The sequence below is a fragment of the Columba livia genome, chromosome 15, assembly GCF_036013475.1.
Source record: "Columba livia isolate bColLiv1 breed racing homer chromosome 15, bColLiv1.pat.W.v2, whole genome shotgun sequence".
Taxonomy (NCBI): Eukaryota; Metazoa; Chordata; class Aves; order Columbiformes; family Columbidae; genus Columba; species Columba livia.
This window is the reverse complement of record NC_088616.1, coordinates 14,855,125-14,881,394: the sequence shown is the minus strand read 5'-3', so window position 1 is coordinate 14,881,394 and position 26,270 is coordinate 14,855,125. Positions and strand designations below refer to the sequence as shown.

The 26,270-nt window shown below is 39.6% G+C and overlaps 1 protein-coding gene across 3 annotated transcripts; it reads right to left on the bottom strand.

Moving 5' to 3' along the window:
• IQCE (IQ motif containing E) lies at window positions 1-26,235 on the bottom strand. 3 transcript variants are annotated; one of them, XM_065031458.1, is made up of 22 exons: window positions 25,998-26,225; window positions 24,585-24,632; window positions 23,890-23,932; window positions 23,593-23,733; window positions 23,172-23,303; window positions 22,123-22,193; window positions 21,309-21,422; window positions 20,596-20,646; window positions 19,993-20,063; window positions 19,694-19,766; window positions 19,232-19,281; window positions 16,435-16,592; window positions 15,878-15,933; window positions 15,365-15,573; window positions 14,561-14,665; window positions 13,687-13,795; window positions 11,365-11,460; window positions 10,657-10,680; window positions 9,472-9,567; window positions 8,336-8,466; window positions 7,517-7,635; window positions 1-3,430 (listed from the first exon to the last, which is right to left on the bottom strand). In XM_065031458.1, the coding sequence occupies exons 1-22, from the start codon at window positions 26,037-26,039 to the stop codon at window positions 3,303-3,305; spliced, it is 2,067 nt and encodes a 688-aa protein (XP_064887530.1). In that variant the 5' UTR covers window positions 26,040-26,225; the 3' UTR covers window positions 1-3,302. The 3 variants fall into 3 exon arrangements, with proteins under 3 accessions (XP_064887530.1, XP_064887532.1, XP_064887531.1); XM_065031460.1 differs by having other exon boundaries at window positions 7,517-7,650; window positions 25,998-26,154; XM_065031459.1 differs by lacking the exon at window positions 14,561-14,665 and having other exon boundaries at window positions 7,517-7,650; window positions 25,998-26,235.
• Window positions 26,236-26,270: the final 35 nt, after the last annotated feature.

Genomic DNA, 26,270 nt, shown 5'->3' with positions numbered 1-26,270 from the left:
TTAATTTACAACCTTGAACTTTATTTGAAAGTTCAACAATTAAGAGAAAACACATTGCAATTGTTTTAGCTTTTAGAAGACCCCAAAATAAATTACATAAAAGACATGCACAGTTCTAAATACTAAAAAGTTCATAGAAATTAATGGCTCTCTTATATGCCAAGATTAATGCTTTTCCATTTAGACTATATTTAAAGGGATTATTTTTACAGCTATGCAGAAGAAAATACAGTATTCAGGTCCTGATGCCTCAGTGAAGGTGTACAGGCATAGGCACTTACGGGCAAAAAGAGATCAAGAGAGATAACACCCCATGAAAGTCAGATCCCTGTGGTCACACACGATCTCTAACACTACTATAAATTGCAAAAGGTTTTAAGTAGGCAACATTATCCCATATCAGTAGAATGGAAAGTGTGCTGCTAGATTACACAGGTTACACTGGAGTTTAATTTTCATTCAAGACCTTGACGCCCCCACAAGGTTATCAGTGCTTTCTACAGAAGACGTGTTTCTCAGAAACTGACTATGTTTGTATTGGGCCACACCAATTTTTACCATCCTCAGATCCCTGTTAAGAAAAACACCATTTATTGGAAAAATTAACTTTTTCTTCCTTCATTGTTCCCCACTTCTTCCCTAATTTACAGGTGCTGGCATTCAGACAGATAACCACAGTATGAAACCTAATGTCAATTACTACTCCTTTCCACACATTCCATTACAGTATATAACAAAACAACATTAAAGGCTACTAATACAGTGGAGGTTTCTCTTTCTACTCTACCACGTCAAACTTTTGATGTGCAGTGACCACATAGTTATCTGCCAAACTAAGACAGGAGTTTGAAGGCCGACTCTAGTTCTCAGATTTTTCATGGCTATGAGATAGCAGACTCAAATTTAGGAAGCTCTAGACACATTTTCATTCATCCCAGAAAACATCTGCTCTTTTTCACCCTGATTTCTGTCTGTGCCTTTGGGTCACACCAAGATACCATCTCTGCTCTATCCCAGAACTTGTCTGCTGACAGCACTACTGCTCAGTTTATATGCAAGTCTTTCTACTCTGTATCTACTTCTTAATAATTTAATATTGGTTATTATAGCACAGTAAAGTAAAAGAATGTAATCTTCATTATATTTGCTACCCACATATTTCCCTATAGGGTAACAGCTAGGTAGGTATTTTCTATCAGCTCCAGTTACTCTCTGGAGGTATCGGTGACAGAGGCAAAGTTACAGACCTGAAACGTTATACATAAGCAACTCAATACAGTCCCACTCCTATTTAGCAAAATGACTCTTTTTCATAACATGACTTCCAGAAAAAGAGGGCAACAGGTCGCAGCTTCTGCCAAGAGGATTCTATCCTTTTTATTCATTTATATATATATATTTAAATATTTTCTGCAGATGACAGGCATGTGACTGAAGTAGAAGCAGGAAAAATTTGCCCACCAGGAGCATGCCATTCTTCAGACTGCTTTGGGTATGGAGAGCTCCCAAAACCGCCTTTGGAAATAGCACAGGCAGCATTTCTACTGATGGGATTAAGTGAAATCAGCTGCATTGTGCTGCACCCATCCAGTTTCCTCTTTGGCTGCAAGTACTGGCATGAACTGTGATAAGCCTCAGATAGTGTTTCATTGAAATCAAAGAACTGAGACAGCTCTGACTTATTAGTATTCTGCAAAACAGCGGTGACTGATTTTTAATTTAAAAAAGAAGAGGGAAAAGGAGATAAAAATCTTAACATTTAAAAGTGTGCTTTCTGTTTACAGGAGGCTTTATTACTCCTTGATGACAAAGACACCATTCGGGTCTCCACAAAAATTCCACTGTATGTTGTAAAATTAAATTCTCCTCCTAGTAAATCTCATATAATTTATCTAGTTCACCTTAAAAAAAACCAACAACCTACATGCACATTTTAATGCCTATGAAAGATACTGGCATGATAGTAGGAACTATAAGGTCCTGCTTCCAGTCAAGAAGTACAGTCTGCATAAAGGATCTGGAAAGTCCTATCTGACCATGTCCTCTGCAGCCCATAATGTCTTTGGTCCTTCCATGGACAATGATATTGTCAAACAGTGTTATTTCTAGACGCAGTCTAGAATCATAATCCAACTGACCACTTCTGTTCCTAAACCAAACTGCATGGGTTTGCATATTATGCTCATCCTGATGCGCACCCCTCAGAACAGAGTGTTTTCAGCAGCCAGCCTCGCAGCTTTACCCGATGGCAGAAGGTGATCCTTCTCCCAGCCTGTGACTGGACTCACTGAGCACTTGCAGTACAAACATATATATGTGTATATATATATATTTTCATAATGCACACATGCAAAGTAGTACCGAGAAGACAGATCAACAACAGCAAAGCAACATTGGACTCAAAACCCCTCAGTGCTCAGAGTATGAGCAATCTAGTTAGGTGAAAGTGTCAGTCAGTCAAGTGACATAAGCGAAAAACAGGACATAAAGCAACTCATCTCCTGCGTCAAATGTTTTCACGATTAGAGATGTCCTTGCATAATCCACTCAGTTGTGATAGGGAAGCAGAAAAAGGAGTCACAAGGGCATCCTTCACAGAACGCTCCTGCTATTACACACCTTCGCTGACAAATACAAAAATTTATGATATGATTGGACATTTCCAATACAAAATGGTACTACACAGACCATAGCAAGCACACTTGGAAAAAGCAATAAATAAGAAAACCCTGCTGATATAGTAGCCCTAGAATAGCCCTATGACAAGGAAATGGCTTTCTAAAAGCCTTTACAAGGTCTGCGCAGACTGTAAGTGTTCAGTATAAAAATAAACAAAGATATTAAAATATGATACAGTAAAATTTTTAAATAGAGAGGACCTGGTAAGAAACACAAGCTGTTCTCCTTCACGTAGACAGGCTGAAAATTGAAGCCATGTCATTAACAACTTTCCAATTAAATGAATTATTTTAGTCAACCTGAACCAAAACTTTGTTTGACAGGAAATAGCTTAAGGCTTTATTGCTTTCATTTAAATTTGGCAGTTGAATTTATAATCCTCATTGTGAGACCAAACACTCAAGTGTTCTGTTTTAGTTTTTAAATCCAAACTCTCTGCATACCAGGTTAACAGTCAGGCAGCGGCTTTTAGCCATGAAGTCCGATATATAGCTGAAATAATGACAACTGTCATTAAAAAGGGGCTGATATTCCCCCTTTGTTCATCTTTGATATGCTTTATCTTGCTACAAATAATTTTGTGAATCAAATAACTCAAGATCACCAGAGTCTGTTACCAAAACTTAAAAGTGGGCGTAGTTTTTCTTCATCTGCAACAACGGCGAGACAATAACAATATCATCTGAATCGTCTGAGTGAGCTTCGTCCGCAGACAGAGGAGGGGGCTGCGACCGCTGCTCAGAGGACCTGGCTGAAATAATTCCAAAGGAAACAAGGTCATCAATAAACAACATTGACAAAACAACAAGCCCTTGTGGGAAGTGTAATATTCTCTGAGCCATTAAGTTTCTAGAATTACCTACAGTTATGAATAACTCTGCTCTATCTTTTTCTGCATATGACTATTCCCATCCCTCTTTAATGAAAAAGCACACGTGGCAAGCATTAAGTTGACATACTGACCACGCATGATTTGGCTTATTGTCTTTAAATCTTTGCCAGTGGTTACACACCACAACGTAAAGCGATTCGATACTGAAGCCATCTCAGGTCATAAAAAGAAATATTTATTAGATGGCCAGAAAAGGAAAAATTGACTCAAGCAAGCTTAAGCTAAGCAGAAAGGTCATAATGAGAACTTCAGTCAGATATAAACAGAGAAAACGAAAATCAGTGAGGAAAGAAAAGGATAGACGCTCTCAGTGATTGTATTTCATCCTCTTATCTGTAAAATACTGAAAATATTATTCACATGCTGGACTACCTTATTTTATGACAAGAAAAATGATTCAGGTTTGTTGCAGTTGTTGTGCGGGGTTTTTTTGTGTCATGTTTTGTTTGTTTGTTGGGTTTTTTCTTTTGTTTTGTTTTCTTTTGCTTCTTGCCTGTTTTTCTGGATGCATCATTCGATGCAGCTCATTGATTCCACCATTTGAAGAAATGTTCAGGACACGAATGTATAGAACCCTAACAATTTCAGTAAATACTGGAAAATCAGAAAGCTAAAACCACTACATACAAGGCCCCTAACACCTGATGAGCAGAAGCACCCCCTCCTCTGCAAGAGATCTATGAACGAAATGATGACAGCTATTAATACCTCCTAGCCCAACATCCTCCCGCCAGCTCCACTTATTTTTCAGTTTAAACTATCAATTCCCTGAAAACACTGTCTGCCAGAGAAGAAAACAAATCAAGAAGACCCAGGGCCAAAAGAGGAAACAGACAAGTAAGAAGTCGTACACTGAGATTGACACTGCAATGGAAAGGAAAACAGACAGCACAATGAGAACATTACCTGGGGAGAAGAACATCCATGCCACAGGTCTCATAGGGAAATAAGAGGTTCCCGACTCAGAAAAAAACCTTGTGGTATGGAAGAGGAGGCACAGACAGCAGCTGGAATGTGGAATAAAGAAAGGGGGCCGCAGCCAGCCCAGAAATAGAAAAAGATTGACAGACAGACAGCCTGTGAATGGTAAAGAGGAATGCCGGGAAGCCATGACATTGACCTCGATCTACAGAGGCAAAGAAACATGACTTTCTAGTTAAGTGAAATTCTTCTCTGCATCAGTCACCAAATAACATAAAGAGTTTTTCAGGAAGATTTATGAGCCAGTAATAGTGGTGATAAGGATGAGCAAAGAGAACTTCCAGAGGCAGGCATGACAACCAGAAGATGCAACTCCAACTATAAATAGATACTGTATATGAAATAGCTTAATGTTGTCTAAGTCACTCTTGATTATATCCTGCTCTTGATGTTGGAGATTTTCTTGTCCTCATTTTCAGTTTAATATACTTCAATTTGTTCTTGTGAAGGGGCAAGTACTGATTAGAGGAATGGGTTGTATGTAAATTCATTATGATTTCAAAAAAGCCTCAAATGAAGTTAAGAGTTGTATCCAGAATGGCTAGTGATATGCAGGGAGAAATGCTGCCCTTATTCAATATTGCTTTGCATGTACAGAACATATTCTTCCTTCCTGCCACTCACCCGGCACAAAGAAACAAAATCCCAAGTTCCACAGACTGAATTGTTGTTATCTGTTCAATTTCATGGGAAGCAGCAGGAATGGCTTTACAAATCTCCGAGTACTGTCCACATTCTGAAGACAAGCAAAGCAGCATTGAATGCTGCACCACTTTAAAAAAACCCACAAACCACCACCACAACAAATAATAACAACAAAAACCAACCAAACAACCAACCCAAAACAAAACAACAACGAGACATCTAACCTGATGCAAAGAATGAATTAAAAGGCCACAATGCTAGACCAGCATGACATAAATTTACTCTGGCAGATATATAAGGTTCTTTGAGAAACAATTTAATCTTTCCCATTACTCTCAAAATAATGCTGAAAGGCTAGGGAAATCAAATGACTTATTGCAATATATACTTTCAGTGAAAGTTTAAGATCACTGCAAGATGGAAAGGTCATGAAATGCAAGTTTGGACTTGGGAGAAATGAAGCAAGAGCCTGTTCAACAGCTGGATGATTTAAAGCTAAAGGAATTTGATTGCTTTAAATCACTCAGCTGTTAAACAAGCTCCTTGTCTTGCCTTTCCTACTCAGTACTTGTCTCATGTACTTCCCAAGCTGCAGGATGACCAGTGAAATACATTACATCAAAAACCAATTTTGGTAGTGGATTTTTACATCAGCAAATCCAGTTTGTCTCTTCACAAGCTACTGAGATACATTCTACCCTCATCCCAGATTTTGAAGACGTCTCCCATAATCTTAAAATCAGCAGCAAATATAACCTGGTTGTAACCTCTGTTTTGATATTCACCAGAAGAGGACTGCAAGGAAGAAAGTTTGAATACTTATCGTGTCCTCTCTATCCTTTCCAATATAAATTCTTCCCAGAACTTCTTCACTCATCACTTTGTCATCATAATCTGCAACAAAATTTAGCTTTGGAGATTTCATAGCTAGACAGTGACTGTGCTCTATTAGTATTCATACTATTGTGTTTACCAGACCAGATTCATATTACATCCTTCTTTGGGTCTTAGAAGCACTTCAGAAGCACAAAGCATTCTCTTTTGAAGTGATTCTTTCTCTTTGGGTGGAATTTCACAATAGATTTTCTCTGGGTTTAGACTGACCATACCAACAATGACCACTGCAGTTGAGGCCAGGCAAAACAGGATGCTGCAGCACTTATTTTCCCCTGGATACTGTCACTAGACATAACTAAAAATCACTCAAAACAGTAACATCTTCAGAAGTGAGTGTCACCTACTTGTTCACAAAGTAGAATACACTCCTGAATATGGAATACGGCAAAGTTTCTTAAACACATTTTCCTTCTCTGAAGGGTAATTCTGTATTCACAACCCTTGCAAATCTGGCTTATTCCCCATCTTGTATCTTAGCGGAACAGCCTCAGCTGCTTACAGCGTGCTGTTTCTGAGCGACTCTGCAGAGACTGTCAGCTTTTCACTGACAAAAAAACAGTCAATGTTTCTCAGGTCACCCTCAAAGTTGCTCTTTTTTTTCTCCAGCTGGTCCGTCCATAAGAGCTTAAAAATCCCACTCCGGTTAGAATCAACCTTTTCCAGTTTGTTTTTTAACTCCTTTTAGGCTGCATGTCTAAGGCTGTCTCATCTGCATCATTGCTTTGCCTTTCCTACTCGGTACTTCTAACATCCTCTTAAAAGCCTCTTAGGCTTTCACTCCTCACAAGCAGCGATGAAGAATTCAAGGAGGAAACCAAACAGCCTAAGAGCCATAAAAAAAGAAAGACATTTTCCCAGTTTGTATTATAGTAGCACTAGTTGGCAAGGTTGTCTGGGACTTCATTTTTCCTCTTACTGCAGCAACTGAAGACTTCAGTAAAAAGGGGACTAAATGCATGTGGCTGACTAGGATGGTTCTTTTTATCAGATGTCTGTCCCTCTCAGGAACTGAGTCAGGATGGTGAAAACGCTCTTGGCTTGTCTATGGCTTTGGGCCCAAAACGTAGTGGAAAGTACCGTACTACAGCTACAGGGCCGGGGGATTGAAAAAGAGTAGAGAGGCAATACAGGAGAACACCGTGTCCCTTAAATAATTACCACTCGCACCAGAGAGAGACCTTCCAATACCACAGTTGTGACAGACAGGCAAAGCACTGTGGGGAGGCTGGTACTCATACTGTCAAAGATGTTACTTTATATTTAAGGGACTGCATTTGCCAGCATAAGCAACACAACATCAAATTAAAAGAACACACACAGAGTACTAGTATACATTTGCATGTGTGTGTGCATGTGCAGATGTTCTCTATAAAACTGTATGTGTACCCACACAAAACTGAACACAGAGGGAAATGAGATTACCAGGAAGAGATGACGTGAAGACTGAAGGAGGTCTCTGGAGTGCTGCTGAGACCGGTTTCTTCTCGGTAATGTAAACTGCACAATCTGCTTTCTCACTTGGTGCACTGGACACAGAAGGCCTGCAAAAAGACACACTGCAGAGCGTGAGGCACAGAACAGGAACTGCAGTCTGTCTTCAGAGGGCATGCAGAAAAGTTTCTTGTGTTGCTAGCCTCCACGAGGTAGAAGCTTATCACTGCAGAAGTGAACTGGAACGCTAAAGTGAGGTGACAGCTATGTAGGTCTCCTTGTAACTATGCCAGCCAATATTACAGACTTTGGAGCAGTAAACCCTGGAGAGAAAGGAAGTATTTTTCAAGACACAGCCACCAAAATCACTGCATTCCTCCTGAGCTAAGTCACTAGACTGTATACAGGACAGTATTCTACCCTTTCTCCGTTCTTCCTCCACGTGACCCTTCTCTTTTCCATGTCAGGGCTTCAGATTCACTAATATTAAGTGAGTGTACTAGCAATCAGTCCGATAGCAACATATTTTTTGGCAAATACTAACTATTTAACTTTACTTTTGCCTCATTGCTACAGAAGAGAACATGCAACAGGATATGGGAAGACTACTGCTGCAACAAGAAACCCTTTCAGTTGTGTACCCTTTGCATTTTCTCAAAAGCAAGCTCTCCCTTGTCTTTGCTGGAACAATGGCCTTGTTCTCCTTCCCTGCCAAGGAACCCACACTAAAATTCTATAAAATATTACCCCTCTCCTGAATAAAAACAAATTTGCTACTGCCTATTGTAGAAATATCTGTTCTTCACTTACCTCCCCTCAAGCAGCACTGTTCGTGCTAAGTGAGCCCTGAAAATGGACTGGATGAATGTCACAATCTCATCTTTCTCTTCACAATCAGAAGACAAGCTCAAGGAGCTCGCCACAGGAGACATGGAGGAGATCTGCAAAGCAATCAGATTAAAAAAAACATGACCTTTTAGAGATTGTACAGAAGCTTTCACAACTTTGTTCCTGATCGCAAAAGTGGTAGTAGAGCAAATATTCCCATCTTTTGGTCTGCCATCTTTAAGGTTCTATAAGACTAAATCAGCAGGAAATGCAAATCTGATCACCATACAAGCTCTGAAGCATCTGTACTCAATTCATGAAAGAGCAGACACCTGCAAGGGAAGTTCATTTATTTTCCAGGAAGGAAACCTTTTGAAGTCGAAGGAGGTAAGGCAGCCTTCATGATGGATGTATCTTCTGCTTGTATCAAGCAGAAGTATTCAGTCCTACTACAGTGGGCCAATTTACTGAAAGAGAAGTGCATGTAAAGGACAACCTGGGTGGAGAATTACAAATTAACTCCAGCTTGCTAAAGGTCCAAAGGATGTTCATATAAGTTGGCAAATGATTTACAGAAACTAAATGTATGTTTGGTAAGGGATTTTTTTCATATTCAGAACGGAGTAATCTGGAGTGAGTTTGACATGACAGGACACTAAGTCTTTGGTTGAGCATGTCACACACAAGACTCCTTCACTTTTCAATCCAATCGAAGCTGCCTTCCAAATGTTTATTTCTGAACTTCAGTGACAAAGGTTTGTCTATTACTACAGTGATTCAGTGAACACTTGAGAGCAAGTGATTTTCAATAGCATTCTGAATTAAAGAGTTAAAGGCTACATTATTAGCTGATGAGAGAACCAGAAAAAAAGAGGAGACCTAGTTACAGTCCATAATGTAGAGAAGTTACAGCTTTACTTCTGAGAAAAACTGTAAGCTAAAGATGGAAAGGGAGACCAGAGCACTAGTTCAGTATCTTTCTGCAATTACAGTGGTGCTGCCAACCAGTGCATTAAAACAACATCACTGGGTGATTTAGAGAATTAAACCTGGAATTACAGTACTTTACACAGTAAGCATCATGGCATTCCTGGATACCCATTTGCCCCAACAATTACCTTGTTGTGAGATTTTGAATCATGCATCCTGTTATTCAGTAGCAGTTTCTGTCGAGCTAAATGTCCTCTGAAAGCTGCCTGAAGCGTAACAACTGCCTAGCAGGGAAAGAAAGATGTTAGCTCCTTTGAAAGATGGCCGTTCTAAATTAAAACAGGACTCTAGAGGGAAGAGCCACATGGGGAAAAAGAACTTTTCCCTGTGCAATGGAAACCCTTTAACGTCTTGCCATTTTGTTATGTTTAAAGGATACACACACATCCCTGTTACTTCACCGGAACTGTGCTGCAATCCAGAGAATGCCCAGTCCACAACAACCAATAGACATACGCCTCTCCATGGTTTAAATTCAATTTGGGAGGTGTTCACAATGGATCCTATCAAATGCAGTTAAGTTCTAGCTGCCAACACTAGCCTGTATTTCACAAATAGAGCAACATGGTCCCATTCCCATACTAGATTCTGGCTACCCAGCAGACTCTGTGATGCTCTGGTACAATCAGAAATCAAGCCAAGTCCGGCAGACCATTGTGATTACACTGAACATAAGTCTTTCCTCTCTACTTGGAGATTTTCCTGGATCCTTCTCAACAAAAAGCACCTAGATGTAAAACACCATGTTTGCATTATAGAGTTTGAATTTGTTCTAATTTCTGAAAGTAGGATTGTTGATGTTCTGGAAGAAACAAATGTAAGATGCTACATTATGCTATTTGAAAAACAGTTTAATAATCTTTTGTGCAAAACATTTATTGAAAAGTGATAAGTTTGTCAATTTCTTGACAATACTCAGAGATGTTTTTCCCTAGCAAAGGCTTTGAATTCCTACTTCGAATCTTTCTGAACCCTCACCATAGTGAAAATGGAAGCATTATCAGAATCATCCAATATAGAAAAACCTTCCTGTCTGTAACAAATTTTATTCAAAATTTTCAAAAGGATTCATCTTGCAGAAGGTACCAAGTACAGAAAATCTGAGACCGAAAGAGGAACACTTGGACAAGATACATCCAACAAAATCAGGATGTCAGAAGGAAGATCATGAGGCAGCCTGGAGAACAAAGACGATCTTGGTACAACAGCTCATATTACAATAAAACCTCTTGAAAAAGACAAAGTTATTTGTTTGTGCTTTCATACAAAGTAAACGTTTTACTGTTTTATTGGGTGTCATAAAACATGCTCACCTCATCCAGAGCAATTTCTTCTTTCTGAAATGAAAAATGCCTAAGTTAATGCCACAAATATATACAAGTTTTATCTAATAAAGATTTTCCAAATTTTTCGCACCAATTAAAACACACAGAAAATACCTGTCCCACCTCCCCCTGAAAACTCAAACAACAAACTTAAGGAAAAAAAAGCTTTTCATCTTTGAAAGATGTGTGGATAGTTCTTTTTGTCTTTAGTTTTCCAAGAAGCAATTCCAAGGCCCACCTCACACTATATGTCCTATACATGGAAAAATGAGCTTTATGCTGTTGCATATAGAACAATATTTAAGGTTAACAGATTTTTTTCTAGATCATTTTATCCTAGCTGAGTGTAACTCAATACATGAAACTTCCTGCATTGTTTGAAGGATTTCTGCAAGAGGAATTTAATTTCTTGGTCATACTCCAAGGGGAAAAAGCAGCTGCTTCAAGCACCACAATGCTTCCTTGGTTTCTCTGCTCACCCAGACTCCCTCATTCAGAAACCGGCTTTCCTGTAGCAGAAACAACATGGTACTAAGCAGCAAAGGCAAAAAAAGCAGCAGAAGAGAAGATGGTGGTAAGGAATCATACTGGGAAGCACTGCTGCAGTTCCTGGAGCCCAGCAGCAGGTTACTGAGATGCTAGAACAGGAGCAGGATTCAGAGGATTCCTCACTGCTCCCTGACAGGAGAATCTCACCTTGTTTCGATACCTCTTCCACTGTCTCTGGATGATTTTGGCTGCTTGTTCCTTCCTGTGACCATCTTTGCCTTTAACCGTGCAGACTGGTAAAGACTGTAAAGGAAAAGCTTTAACTTAGCACACTAAGGACACAAGTTGGAATTCTATGAGGGAAACAGGTTACAAATGACTCAGAAAAATCAACACCAGAGTTGTTAAATGTTCGTCCTGCCTGCAGAGTGGAAGTTAAAGAGGAAACTTGGTTCTGAATACTGCTCATGGCCAAATTCATCATCTAGATGAGCATTAAAGTGAAACACAGTCCTGTTCCCATTTTAGCTGCTAGCTCAGCATGGGAATGGAAAGGTTTTCATTTACACATAATTCTCTTTTTCTGTGCACTGTAAGAGCAACAAGAGCTCCAAGAGTGGAACGCACTGCTTTGTTGATCACAAATGTTTTGTGTGTTATTGACAGACTGAGTACAAATGTCAGCGTAAATCATCCTGCAACTCTTCTCCAGGAAAGACTGGGGAGCTCTCTCACGTCTTTTCCTGGCAAATGTAGCCCCATAATCATCTGTTGAAGCTTACTGATCAGTTGGTCATCATATGACAACAAGACAGACAGCTTGTGTAAATTGGCACGACTCTACTCTTCCATCTTGAAGAAATTAATTAGAAGAAAAAGAAAGAAACCAAGAACAAAACAAGATTTTGTTCGAGTTGTTTCTTCTGAGGTATGGTTGCATATTCCACCCCTCACCATCTGATCCTTTTGATCTCTAATTACCCCTTACTAATTGTCATACCTCACTTGCCAAACAAAAGTTAACTGCAATTTTAAAAGACTAATTTAATTTGTTGGTGTAAAATTCTAAGTAGAGGAACAAGAGATTTGATAGACTCAGAAAAAACCCTCTTGATTCTGTGAAAAGGATTTATTTATAACCTAAAAACACTGAGTTACAGGCTTAAGTCTAGCAAACGGATCATGTTATGTTAAAAATGAAAACCTACCATTAAAATGAAAAATTGGTAGGAACTTAGTGATAATTAGAAAGAATTGGAACATCTCAATAAGTGGGTGGTTACTGGCCAAGAATATATATAGTCTGCAGAGAAAAAAAGGAGCAGTTTGCTGGCTGGTTTTAAAGACTCGAGTTATTTGGTATTCGAAACATCATCTAGCATCCATCAGCCTATAAGATACAATAAAGAATCTAAAGAATCACACAGTGTATTAAAAACCAGCACCCTCTTAAGCTAGTGGACATTTTTATTCATATTTTTTACTACCTGTATTTCATGGCCTATTTATTTTTAAGTACAAATGATCAAAATCCCCAGTAATAATTTTCAACTATTTTTTAGTGAAATGACATTAACACAACCACAGTGCACGTGAAAGCACGTCTGCCAGTGCCCATTCATCTCTACTGGGCAGTTACAACATTTGGCAGAGGGATGGAAGATGGCAAAGATACCAAATTCAGTCATATTTCATGAAAAACTGATTACAGATCCCATTTAAGACTGGCCAAGATTAACAGATGCACAAATATATTTATTGGCTATCGGAAAATCCAGAAAGAAGTAGTTATGAACACCTCAACTCTAGAAAAGCTTCAGTTCAAATGGGATAAAGGTTTATTTTATTGTATTGACACGTTAGATAGTTCTTTACTCGGATATTGTGTCCCATCAGCTGTGGAATAGTGCTCTACATCCTATAAACCTTCCCATGAAAAAGCACCCAGCTTCCATCCTCCAAACAGAAAGGCTAAGGAATATTTTCAGACCAGACAGCGCATGTGCCCTGATTACATGACCAGCACATAAACCATTGAGAAAGGCTTTTTGCCTTTTGCCAGTGAGCACACCTACCTGTGTCTCTACCCTTTATTTAACTGTCAACTCCTGCAACACCTCCCTAGCTGTGCAAAATTGGACTGAAATTAGCTAGTGGGTTCAGATGTTATAAGAAGGTATCTTTTTTTTTTTGCCTCTTAAAAAGGCAAAAAGCCCTAAGCGCTTAAAAGTGTAAGCTTTCTGCAATGGTCCACTTAATAAGAAAAGAAACAACGGTGGGGCAGATAATCACTAAGAGAACAGCTCCAAAAAATAACCCCGCGTTGCAGTGGTAATTATTGAAACAATTTATCAACTAACTGTCACTCAAAATCTCTATAACAAGATTTAGCACATCCCTGAAAAGGCAGAGCTAGGAGCTATTTAGACTATTAGCTCAATTTGCAATATATTAGTTAGATTAAAGGGGAAACAAAACAAAACAAAACACACCACAAGTTACCAACCAAACACAAACATACGTCTGTACCTTATTAAGCTTTTCCATTGCATCTTTGGCCATTTGTCTCTTCTCTTCCTCCAATTTTGACTCCAACTTCTCTACTTTTAGTGTCAGGTTCTGGATTTCTTCACTATGTCTGGAAAAGCAAACATGATTATAACTAGAAATTTTCTGTTGCTCCTGCTTTGAATGTACCAGAACTATGTGCTTTGTTTTTTTAAAGGCCAAAGCGGGAAGCTTCTCAGGATAACACGTTACATGTTCTCATAAGAACTGATGTTCCATGTCTGTTACTAAGTTGTAATAGCGCAGTTGTGTGTTACCATTTGGAGGGGGAAAGAAGCAAAAAGCGTCCAGGGTTACAATGGCACCCTTGATACTATTAAAAATGCACCTAGAGCTGATGACTGACAAATATGAAACTGTAGCAGAGTCCTTTCTGACAAAGCAATAAGTAAATAATTATATCACTTTTTTTCTTTTTGCCACCCTTGCACAGGATTATTATCAATCCTACAGAATACATGAAGTAAATAGACTGATATATTGGCAGTGGTCTAGAAGCACAGGCTAAGGTGAGGTAAAGATACTACAGTTTTTTCTTAGATGAAAAAAACGTCTCTGAGCGCAACATGGTAACTTTCTTTTTCCATTTCTTATTAATTTTTATTATAATCTATACTACTTAGTCTTCCACTTCCTCTAAAACCAGTCTATAGAATTCTTCTCTTCATAACTTACTCCATCCCTCCAAAACAGCTCTGCTTAAATGAATTACCAGTTTCCTGCTGCTCAGATGGGTTCCTATGGATTTTGAGCCACTTCAAAACAGAATTATACTTCAACAGGTTGGTGGGTTTTTTTTGGTTCTGAAAGGATCTTCTAATACAAAATCCGATACCTTAAAGTCTGCTCTTCTGTAGTCTTTTCTTCCCTCTTATTCTGCCACTTCTGCAGCTCCAGCTCCAACTCAGCCTTAGCCTGCAGTAACTGCTTGATATCTAATCTATATAGGTATAAGGAAATTAAGCAATACTTAAGACATGCATACTTCAAAGTTATTTTTTGTTTAAACTTCTACACAAAATAGGTTCTCAAATTTGTAAAGTAACCGAATGTTTACTTTTGCCTTTTAAACGAAGCAAAATGCAAGCAGACGTGGTTCAGAAGGAAAAGGCCTCTTCCTGTGCTCTCGCTATGCATTTGTGTTCAGAGGTGAGTTGAGGCAGGAGGCAGAGCGTCTTCTCAACAGCACATAGTGGTGTGTGCATCTCTGCTCATCATCAGATTAACCTGCTGGCCCTCGTGCACTGACACACCAAACAAGCCCAAGCAGCACAAATTGCAAATCAATTGCTTACTGGGGAGAAAAGAAGTCACAGTGCATCACACTTGCAACAAGTGCTGCGTAAAGTGACATATAACCCTTCAAAGGCTGTTCAGTGTGGTTGGCAAAAAATTACGCCTTGAAAAATGTGTTAAAAACAAGCAGAAATTCTCATTTTCCATCCTCTCACCAGCTTTTTTTCCTGCAATGTAGTTTTACAACACTAGGAGGACTGAACTGAAAGCTGAAAGGACCCTCAAAACTCATTTTCTTGCTGAAAGCGTGAAGGACTTATTACGTTGTTTCATAGTGGGATAGGAAACAATTAAATAATTCACCCCTGCAAAAGAACATCACCTTGGACAAAGTCGCACTTACTCTTTACTGAGCAGGAGATTTTGAAGCGTCTCCCTATCGCTCTTCAGTTTCTTCACCAGCCCTCGGAGGTGACGACATTCCTCGGCGTGGTCCACCTGTTGAGGGGCTGGATGATCCAGGTCTACAGAAGGTGAAGATGACGCAGCAAGCGACTGTGACGACCCACTATCTGCTGACGACACCCTGGTGTTCTCCATGGCACAGACTTTCTAAACAGGATAAATTGGCACCAAAAAAAAAAAGAAGAAAATTAAATTTAGCATAAAATGATTTTATTTAGGCCACAAGATAAGATCAAACGGAAGTTAATTCTAAAATGTGCATCTATATGTAACAAGTATGAGAAAATAAAGAAGGGAGGAAGGGCACACAGTACAGACATCAGTTTACATGTATGAGCCAGAATGCACAGGGCTGGTACCCTGACGGACTACAGGTCATGAGCACAAGCCAGTAGTTCTGCATTTGCTGCTCAAAGACAGGTAAGATGGCCACATAATTATAAATACTTACTTTTTCTAGTTCTGAGATCCGCCTCACCAGCCTCTGTTTGCTCCACTCGCTATAATCTAAATACAATAACAAAGCTTTAAACACGAAACTATATCAGTTAGTCAACATTGTTGTTGCTTTTTGAAACTTCTGTCCATATAGAAAGACCATCTAAAGACCTCTGAACCCCAACTTTAAATATGCAGAATGAGAATGGTTTTAAAATATCTGACTTCTACAGCAATTAGCACAGAAATCAATACAAACCATTCACATTCATCAGTTTTAAACAACTGAAAAGCAGTTTTCTTGTTTAACATTAAATCTTCAAGTGATTCCAGCGCAGAATTCTCAGGGATGATAATAATAAAGGAAATCCAGGTCTGACTGGAGCAGCATATCCCAAAGTCAGAGAGAGATGCCTGTAAGAAACTTCTCATTCCAACCTTTTACCCTCCTGAATCTTCACCTTTGCAATAACTCAGTTATTTCTACCATTGCAGGGCCCTCCTCTCAACCACATCTTTCAAATGTACTTAAATCCCTTGCCTCACGTTCACCAGCTTTTCAGCACATACTTTTTGTTTTATTGGAAGGAGGAGAACTGCTCAGTACATGATCTAGATCTTCTTTCAGCCTCCGATTCTCATTCTGCAACTCCGTGATGTTCCTGGATAACCTCAGGACAGCAGCATTCAGTGTCTTGAGTCGTTTTTGGGTATCTCTGCCCTCTGTACTTGGAAACAGGGTCAAAACCAGAAAGTTAACTTAAAAGCAGAGAACAAAGAAGCAACATTAAAAAGAGTGGAACAGCCTCCCTATTCAAATCAGCTGGCTAATTAACCGTCTCAGCTCACCACAGTAGCGTTTCTCAACATTTTTTACTTGAGGAGTTACCTATTCTTTTAGGAAAAAAATCATGCAAAGAGCATCATGCTCTACACTTTGACAATTCTTTTTAATTTGCACCAGAGAAAGAAGATACTTAGAAACGTTGAAAGTTCACTTATTACTTCTAATTCCTCCCCCGGTCTGTTGCATTAACACATAAACAAGGGTGCTTCTACGAGTTTTGACTTATTTGGTTTTCTATTTGTTTTGTTAACCAGCCTTATAATACTTTACCAGCGCTCTATGGACCACTAATTTAAAAACCTTTATCTTCAGTCAGTTGGGAGACTCCTCCAAAAAACTGTTTGGCACGGAAAGCTAACCTGCGTGTTCTGAATTGCCTTCTTTCACTTAACAAATAGATTGAAACTGAGAGAGAGAGGTGGCTATACATAGATGGAATAACTCTCAAACAAATCTAACACACAAGTGTATTTTCAGATAACTGTGAGTGCTGCTCTAATGTAAAAGAAACTATTCCTGTGAAAGTAAACCCCAGAGGAATTTCCTTCTTCATTTAAGATACATTTCAATCGATGAGAGATTTAAAACAGATTTGAACAATACAGTTAACGTTGATGTGATGGGAATAAAAGGCATCGGAAAAGGGAAAGCCTGCTATGTGTTAAAACTGTTTTAAGTATATTACAGTGATTCAGCCTTTTTAATTTTTCTAATAAAAGGGGGAAGAAAACTCAGCTTCTGGACACAGAAAGTTGTAAAGCCTGTTCATAAAATGGATTTCTAGTGAGACGAAATACCTGTTCTTTATTGCTGTGAGAAAATTCTTTAAAAGTTATTTTGGAAACAAAGGTCTGAAATAAGTGATGGAATGACTTTTGGACAAAGGCCACTGCCAATGACAATCAGAGAAGAGTTTGTGAAGGAATCTTACATCTCATCCACTGGAATAATTCCAAGGTACAGCGGAAGACAGTCTACAATTAGCCTATCAGAGCAAAAAATGAATCTAATCTACCTTTTGGAAATAAAAAGGAAATGATGCCATAAAGAAATACAAATAAGACTGTCCATATGTCATGGATAACTATTCATACAGCTGGCCCGGGCAGGAGGGGGAAAAAATAGTAAAAACAAAACCCAAACCACATCACCAAAACCAGGAAGTGACAGAAATGACAGAAATCATAACTTTATCACTGAGTGCCATTACTTTGGGCAGAAAGAATTGCAGACCATTTTGAGGACCTGAAACGCTGCCTAGTTTCACGTAAATAATCATATTTCAGCGTTAACATTGAAAAAGAGGAGCTAAATGCCATTCATTTCAGCCAGAAATAATGGAAACAAGCATCATGAAAGAAACAGTCTCCTACAACTCTTTCTATGTGCCAGAGTCGTGACCTTCAACATCATTTATTATTTCAGTGTTTGGCCTCTCAAGAAGAGACTGACAGTCACATAATGGAGAGAGACTGCCCTGACCACTCTTTTTTTGAAGCTATGAATAAATGAGGACAAGGAAGAGACCTGAAGGCTCGTTTTCACCTGTAAATAAATTGGGTGTGATGGCTTACAGCCTCAATAGGCTAGTTGCTGCCTGCATGAGCCAAAAGAGACTTTGTTTTTAAACAGTGACAAAACAAATTGCAGTTTTCAGTCCACAAGAGACAGGGAATTAGAGAAACACAAGTAGTACACATAATAACCCATAAAGAGTTCTCATGTGTTTCTATCAATCTAAATAATTACATCCAAAATTAAGATTTAACACTCGGAGGGTGAGTATATTTTAGAAGTGGTGTAGTAACAAATTTTCCTGTCCCACAAGACTATTATCCTCTTCTCAGCGCAACTAACACTCACTTGCAGAGATGTTTTTGCTTTGCTCTCTTACTGGAGCTTTATCTTTTGCCTTTGATTTTTATTTCCTCTATAGACCTTTTACCACCATCACCGGATATACACCCACACACTGGTGACAAGCACTGGTATGAGCTTCTCTGACAGTGTCTGACTAGTGCCGCTCACTGATAGCTCACAAAAGCTACCCTGAGCTGTGGATCTGTCTCTCTGTACCACAGGAAAATAATGTTTACTCCAAGATACCTTATTTTCCAGCATAAGCCCTAGAGCAAAGTGCAGAACTGACTTAAGAGTAATATGCCAAACATCTAGCGAGTTTATTTCAATCACCACTGATGTCAGAATAGGTGTGATTGATTATGGGGGAAGATGGGATTTTATTTAACAGAGATAAGTTTTCAGAGCTTTCCTGTACTTTTCAAAGAGCTCTAGCAATCTTCCACATCCACAAAATGATCTGTCTACAAGAAAAATAGACATGACTAAAACATATGCCAAGGCTGTGAAGCCAACCAAAGCAGTACCAAAAAAGCAAATCCAGCAATCCAAATGACAAAATAAACTGTTCCCATGTAGCTGTTTTACATCAATTACAGTATCTGAGGGATATATCTAGCACATATATGCAAACATTTGCCTCAAAAGAATTAAACATACTTTTTCCTCATAGTCTCGGATTTTGCCAGCAGGAGTTGGAGACGATGAACCTGTGAAATATGAAATATAGATTCCATTAAGGAGCTAGCTGTGGAAGCTGGCACTGCTAACGCAACACATTCATCCATTAGAACGAGACTCTCCAGGTAGTAGCAGAGGCAATGATGCCATCACTGAAAATCAGGCTACTGTTGTACTGGCTTTCATCTAGACACTACACTTACAGATGTAAATTAGTTTCTTTATTTCCTCTTTTTGGTTAACACACTCAACTTATTGAAGAAAAAGCATTTTTCAGTGTATATATAGTTGAAGCTATGAGAATATCTATGAAAATCTGATTGCAATGAGAGGTGCAGCTGAGCTGTAAGAAACCTATCCAAAACATTCCATTTATACTTTGACTCAACAACTAAACAACTTCCTCTCCTGTATGCACACCGAAGGACCTGTCAGACGTACCTCTTCATAGTAGGTTTCCATAGCTATCCTCACTTCTTCCAAATTAGTGGTCTTCATGTCTGCCTGGAATTTGCTGAAAATAGAATAATACAAAAAAATAAACCAGTCAGACCAGCAAAGACACTGCAATACCTGTTGGTTTATAGTTCCTGGGTGGTGGGGTTCTAATTGCTAACATGTTCTCAGAGTTCATTAAAACACCTTAAGGAACAGAAGAATACGGATGAAAAATAACATAGATTTCACATTCCCGTTATTATCTCATCCAATACAAGCTGCTACCCCTCCCAAAGTCATACTTAATAGTGTTGTCTTTCTCCTTGCACTGTTGTTCTAGCTTGAGAATCTTCTGCTTTAAGCCATTAACCACCTACAGAAAAGACAAAGAATTCATGAGCACTAGAATAACCCATCTCTTCACGGAAGTTATCTTTCTCCATCATCTTGCCTGGTCACCATAAATTGCACCTAATCAGATATACTTACTTCTACTTACTTTGGTACTTAGTAAAGGGTCTGCTACCCTGTGACAAACAGAACACTCACAAACCCAGATCCCTAACTTATGTCTGTAATAACTTAACTAGCTTAAGAATATTTATACACAATCATTAAATAAAAACAACTCTGTCCATTACCCTGCTAAATTCAAAGCAGCAAGTAACAGGGAGAATACTCCATGAACATGTTTGAGACAGTGACAAAGACAGCTAGCTTAAAATAATGTTCATTCCAGATCTTTGTTACTGGTTTCTTATCTGACTATAGAAATAACGGTTACATGATTCCCTAACTGCCTATTCTTTCTTACTTCATTTTATTTATATTAATCAGTAGTGTTTCAGCTCAGTAAGAGGAAAAAAAAAAAGAAGGATAGCAAAAGGTAATGAAGAAACTATTACCCATCCGTTATCAGTCCTCTTTTCTGACAAAGCTCGTGCCAGCTCAGAGCCCTGCAAGATAAAACAAAACAAGTGACCAATCTTGCCACTTACTTCTGCTGCTGGCTCTTTCCACAGAATTTTCTAATCTACTAATTCCACAGTCATGTCACAGTCCAACAGCCTAAGTTCTGAAGTCTCTATGTTCATTGGTTTATATTAGCACACTTCTCCCAAGATGTACATCCACACAGAGAAAACGACAGCCACCAGAAATTCAGTGACATTCAGGTCTTCTAACTACGACCCTAAATGCTTCTCAGCCTCGTGGGTTTGACAATAAGGCTCATCTTTTGCTTCCTAGTTCAGGACCACATGCATCAGGCATCATGCAAGAGGTTAACTAACTCCCTTCTGCTCTCAGGCAGCATATTCAGCAGGTGCACCGCTGAAGAGACAACAGTTTCATTTTGCCTTCAGAAATGAAAAGTATCTTTGCTAAATAAACTTATTTGTACGGCATGGCATGATCTTCCTTTGAACTCAGCTGGAATGTTGAGCTGAGATATGTAAAACAGAAATCCCCTCACACCAACCAACCACTTCTCGTATTCAAGCTCATCATTCCTAGTAGCCAACACACTACAGAGTCCTGAAATCTAGAGACAAGGAGAAAAGGATCACACTGCTCAGCACCCTCACCCTATTTTTATCCCCCCCCAAGAAATAGTCACCTTGGAAGGATCCAACAGTTGTTCAATCTGTTTATTCTTTCTATTATTCTCTTCTTCTAGTCGACGGAGCTTCGTTTTCATTCGATCTCCCTCGTTTTTCTGAGCTTGTATTGTCTAAAAGGGGGGAGAAAAATAATATGCACATTTCAGAAACAGAAACACACTGAGTTTTCACAGGGAAACGTTTTGATGTCAATAACCATCCAATTACAATGGTCAGGATGAAGCAAAAGAAATAAAATTAAAAAAAGAGACCATCACGCTGGACCAGGGCTGACAGATACTGACAGATAAGGGAGGTGACAGCGCAAAGATAAAACAAAGAGGTTTAACAGAAAGGTAACCTTGCACAAATGATCTACAACAGCCAAGATATCTGTCTGCAGGTATCCCTTACATTCAACACGCCCAGTCCTCATCTTTCATCCACTGCACTGTTAAATTGTTAAAATGTGATGGGTAACGACCAGGAAAGGAAAATAAAAATTAAAAAATAAAAAAAGGAGGTGGAAGGACAAAGAATCCAAACACAATGAACCTTTTCAGTGTCCAGCTAGGGCCAGGGCTGGGGTTCAGGACTGGGTATACTTCAAGGCTTCCACATCCAGTACTCAGAAGTATCTATCACACCGTAAGAACAATGAAATTGCCTTTAACAGACACAAGTTTAGTTTAGCCTTACGTTACAAATTCAAAAAAAAGGTGGATGTCGCAGTTGTAGAAACCAAAGTATTCTGAACCAATAAGGCCTGGACACCTACAGGTGGATGGAGTGACACTATAACTTTCTATGTGATTGTCAGAGAGACTGTACCTTCTTCAGTTCTATAATCTCATCATACATATCTTCTTTTTCTTTGTAGTCAGGAGTTCCAGGAACATAGCCTACAAAAAATTGTATGTAAAACAAGCAGATCTGAAGGAGGTATTTTTAACTAACCAGAAAACTTACAGTTAAAAGAACATATCTAGAACAGCACCAAACTGGAAAGTAGGCTTTCTCTTTTTCTTTTTAGAAGAAGAAAAAAAGTCAGCAAGGAAATTAATTTTAGAAATGGAGGTGAAATGGAAATGTCACTGTATGAAACTTCTGCCAGACTTCACAGCAAATTTCTCCTAATTACTCCTCTGGTGCTAGATTAAAATATCAGTCTCAAGAAATACACAATTCACAGAAGACTGTAATCTTCTCATCCCAACAAATCAATTATTTACAAAAGATTTCTAAAAAAAAAAAGTCCACAATACATTTTTCTGTTTACACCTAATGTGTAAAAATCCATCATCTTTTAAAGTTGCCAGAACCTGCATATTACCAGCAATAGGTGTAATTTTAAACGGAAGTGGTATTTTTAACTTTACAGTTCTGCTTTAACAAAAGCAGAATTAAAGTTTTAAATTTTGCTCTTCTCATGAAACTCAATTGATTTTAGTCTCACAACCACATGAAAAAAACACATTCTAGAGAAGTAAAAGGAATCAATTACACAGAATTTCAGGCAAGCAGATGGTTTCTATCAATGGTTCCTAAACTATGTTTTGCAAAGTCACAATAAATTGTCTACAGCTGGCCCATTGAACTGTATTATATCTGCAACGTTTTCAGCTGCAAATGCATGTCAATTTGCAAGAAGTTCTGAAAGCTAATAGTGATTCATTGCTCAAAAAAAATTGGAAACCCCTGTCTTATCCAATTTAGAAATCTCAAAATGTAGCTCAGATCATATTTTGACACATGTATTTTAATACAAGCTAAGCTGAAATGGTTCTAACTTTACTAAAGCTAAGCTCTTAAACAATGTGTGTTTTTACACAGAAAAAAATATCATTAACTTTGATCTGCCACACCATTACATAGTTTACCATTACTAGAAGAACGGGAATGTTTTGGCTTCTTCATTCCCAGAGCTTCCTTCAAATATTCCGGGGTGCTACTAGAAACGTTAGTTCGCATATGCCCCATGTCAACATCTGATTTTAGAGGATGGCTCATTCCTGCCAAAAAAATGGAACAAAAATGCAGAAATCAGGGATGATTGTGAATTAAATTTGTGGATTTATTCTGAGCAAATGCAACAAAGAAAGCTCCAGCTGCTGTTAATTACTTCCCTCTATAAATTCCAGTGCTCAAGATCAGATGATTCCAACCACCCAAATAAGAGTGAAATGACTTCCTATGTTGCCTATAATCAAATACAAATCTACTTTTTATGATTTTATATGTTAAGCTGTCCACAGCACTGAATTTTATCCACATATGCAGATGAAGTTTCCATACTAATACCTTGTTTCAGTGATCCCAGCCACATCTGCCTTGGGTTTTTTACAGCTGCACTCTCGAGACGTGCGCTGCCTGTTCCCTGCAGAGATCGCCAAAGTGCAGCTTTTTTAGGGTACAGTTGTGTGCTAGAGCTGTATGGGGACTCTGTAACAAAAGAAAATATCTCAGTGTTGCCTTAGCAAGCTCAAGGTCACAAAAATTCACAAAAACTCTTTTGGTCTCTTATCCAGGTTTTGTGTCCCACAAATCTATCTTGTTCTGCAATAACAGAAGCAGAAGAAAAAGCTTTGGAACACTTACTCGGTGATTTTGGAGGCTTGTGAAAAATTTTCTTCTTCAATTTCTGGAAGAAAAAAAGAATTGTTTTATGTATTTACAATATTCCACTCTTCAAAGATTTCAGCATATAATCTTAAAATTGGCTTCAAGCTACATTTTGTATGAGGATCGTGTCTTCTAATAACACAAAATCGTCTGTGTAGGAAAGAAAAATAATAGCATGACGTATATGCAGATTTGGCCAGAGCAGTGGTCACGAGAATTAAGTTGGTACCTATCAAAGTTTTACACTACAGACAAAAAGTAGTCTATTCATGCTCTGAACACCAAGATCTTCCCCATCAGGATTAAATATGAGTAGCAGCAAATTCAAGATCATCAGAGAGTAGAGGCTGATCTGTGCACCATTTAGCTAAAGGAAAGACTTACTCAATTGCATTAAAACTCTCTAAAATGATTACTTAGGTCAGTAACTTGATAGAAAAGCAAAATGAAGCCAAACATAATTTGCATCTCCCAGTGCTGAGAACTTGGAAGCCAGAATTACATCTGGAATTAGAGGAGGTTTTTAAATCAAACTATGTTCAAATAACATTGTTAGTTCTCTGAACGGTGTCTTGTTGATCAGGCAGCATCATGTGGATGTGCAAGAACACAGTGAGGGCCCTTTTATGGTATTCACCAGCACCATGCCATTAATCATTAATAAAACTCACCCTTTCTGTATCCGATTCACAGGTTATCACAGACAGGCTGTCATCTCCCTGGGAAACAGAGACATAAACTGTGACATTTGGTGTTAAGTAATTGGTTATAATACACGTCCAGAAAACTTCATATCCTGTTACTATCATAATAAAGTTTGAGCGCAATGTATTCAAGTGGTAAATGTGTCACCACTGTTGCAAAAACCACTATCATTTGTTCTAACACAAATGTTCTGTGTGACAGAGTGCAAGTCACTTCAGACTCAAGCCACAGAGACTTATATACTTTAGTGCATAACATGACAACAGCTGAACCTTCAGGTGCCCCATGTGCCACGGTGCTGGTTCTGCATGAATTCCTCCACCAGTAGGAGTCAGGCAGCAACTCATCTATCTGTCCCCTTCCTCACTCACTTGCTCCTACCCTTGCAATGCTATGGGAATGTTCAGTAAAATCGACTGGAAAAGTAATCAAGCTGAGAAAAAAACCCCAAACCAAGGAATCTAAATGTTAATTTTTTCCTCAGAATGAGTCGACAAGTTTCCCTGCTTCTCAAATGTGAGGATATCTACAGCAGAAGGAAAACTTCCATTCTCCTTTCAAATTATCTGAATGTATGCAGCTCTCTCAGGAAGAACATTTTCACTTGTTGCTGACTCCATGGTGCTAACAGCCACAGCACCATTCTTTGGAGAGATGCACCCCACCAGACAGGGTGGGGTGAAGCATTTTGAGGACCCTGGCTGACGGGAGCTGGAACTGACAACAACACAGCAAGTTAAACAGCTTTTTGCACTGGCTGAGAGCAAGAAGGTTTACACCTCACACACCATGCAATATAGTTTTTAATTTCCTGAGGTAATGTCCCTCGCAGCACACAGATTATTTTTTTGTTATTTAAGGCATTTTTATCACTCTGGGAGATCTCTGTACCTAACTGCAGCTATCGCACAGTAATCGGAGCACGGGGAAGGCGCCCAGCCCTGACTGGATATGGGAACGTCAAAACATTCACCAGCATATAAACATGCAACAAAAACACCCCAGTCCTGAGAAACCCTCAGAGTACCTTTGCTCATGCAAAACAGGCCCAACAAGAGCCACCTACAACAGACAAGAGAACATGGTGGCTCCCAGCAAAGGGCCTCAAAACTTTTATCTGGCTGCCCAGGGGAGGGAAGCGACTGCTCCCCCCGCCCCCCAGACACCCCGGTGCTACCGGCCAGGCAAGACACGGGCAGAACCCAGCGAGCTGGAGCCAGAGGGAAGCCATTCTCCTCCTCCCCTTCTCAGCCACCGCCTCGCCGACCTGGCGAGCCTGAGGGGGTCGAGGCTTTGCCCCGGCCCCGCGGGAGCGTTTCCCAGGCAGGCCCCGGGCCTCCTCCTCCTCCTCCTTCTCCTCCCCACCGCCCGCTCCTTACCAGATCCCCCTCCGCGGCCGCCTCGCCGGCCCCCCGGGCCATGGCGGGAGGGCGGCGGGGAGGCCCCAGTGAGCAGCGGGGCTGGGGAGCGGCCGCGGCGGCCTGGGCTGAGCACCGGCCTCCCCCCCGCGGCACTTCCGGGTTGCGGAAACCATGGCAACCAGGCGCGCGGCGGCGCGGGGCCCCGACCCTGCTGCGGGGCGCGAGCGCCACCAAGCGGCCCCGAGGGGCAGGAGACCCCGGCGGGCTGCGGAGCCGCCCTTGGCAGGAGCC

Excerpts from the sequence above, each read along its gene's own strand:
- IQCE (XM_065031460.1), bottom strand. The coding sequence starts at position 26,039 with ATGGCCCGGGGGGCCGGCGAGGCGGCCGCGGAGGGGGATCTG. Across the intron at positions 13,796-14,560 it reads ACAGAAGAGCAGACTTTAAG|ACATAGTGAAGAAATCCAGA; the intron begins GTATCGGATTTT and ends TTGCTTTTCCAG. Across the intron at positions 8,467-9,471 it reads ATTCAAAATCTCACAACAAG|ATCTCCTCCATGTCTCCTGT; the intron begins GTAATTGTTGGG and ends ATTGCTTTGCAG.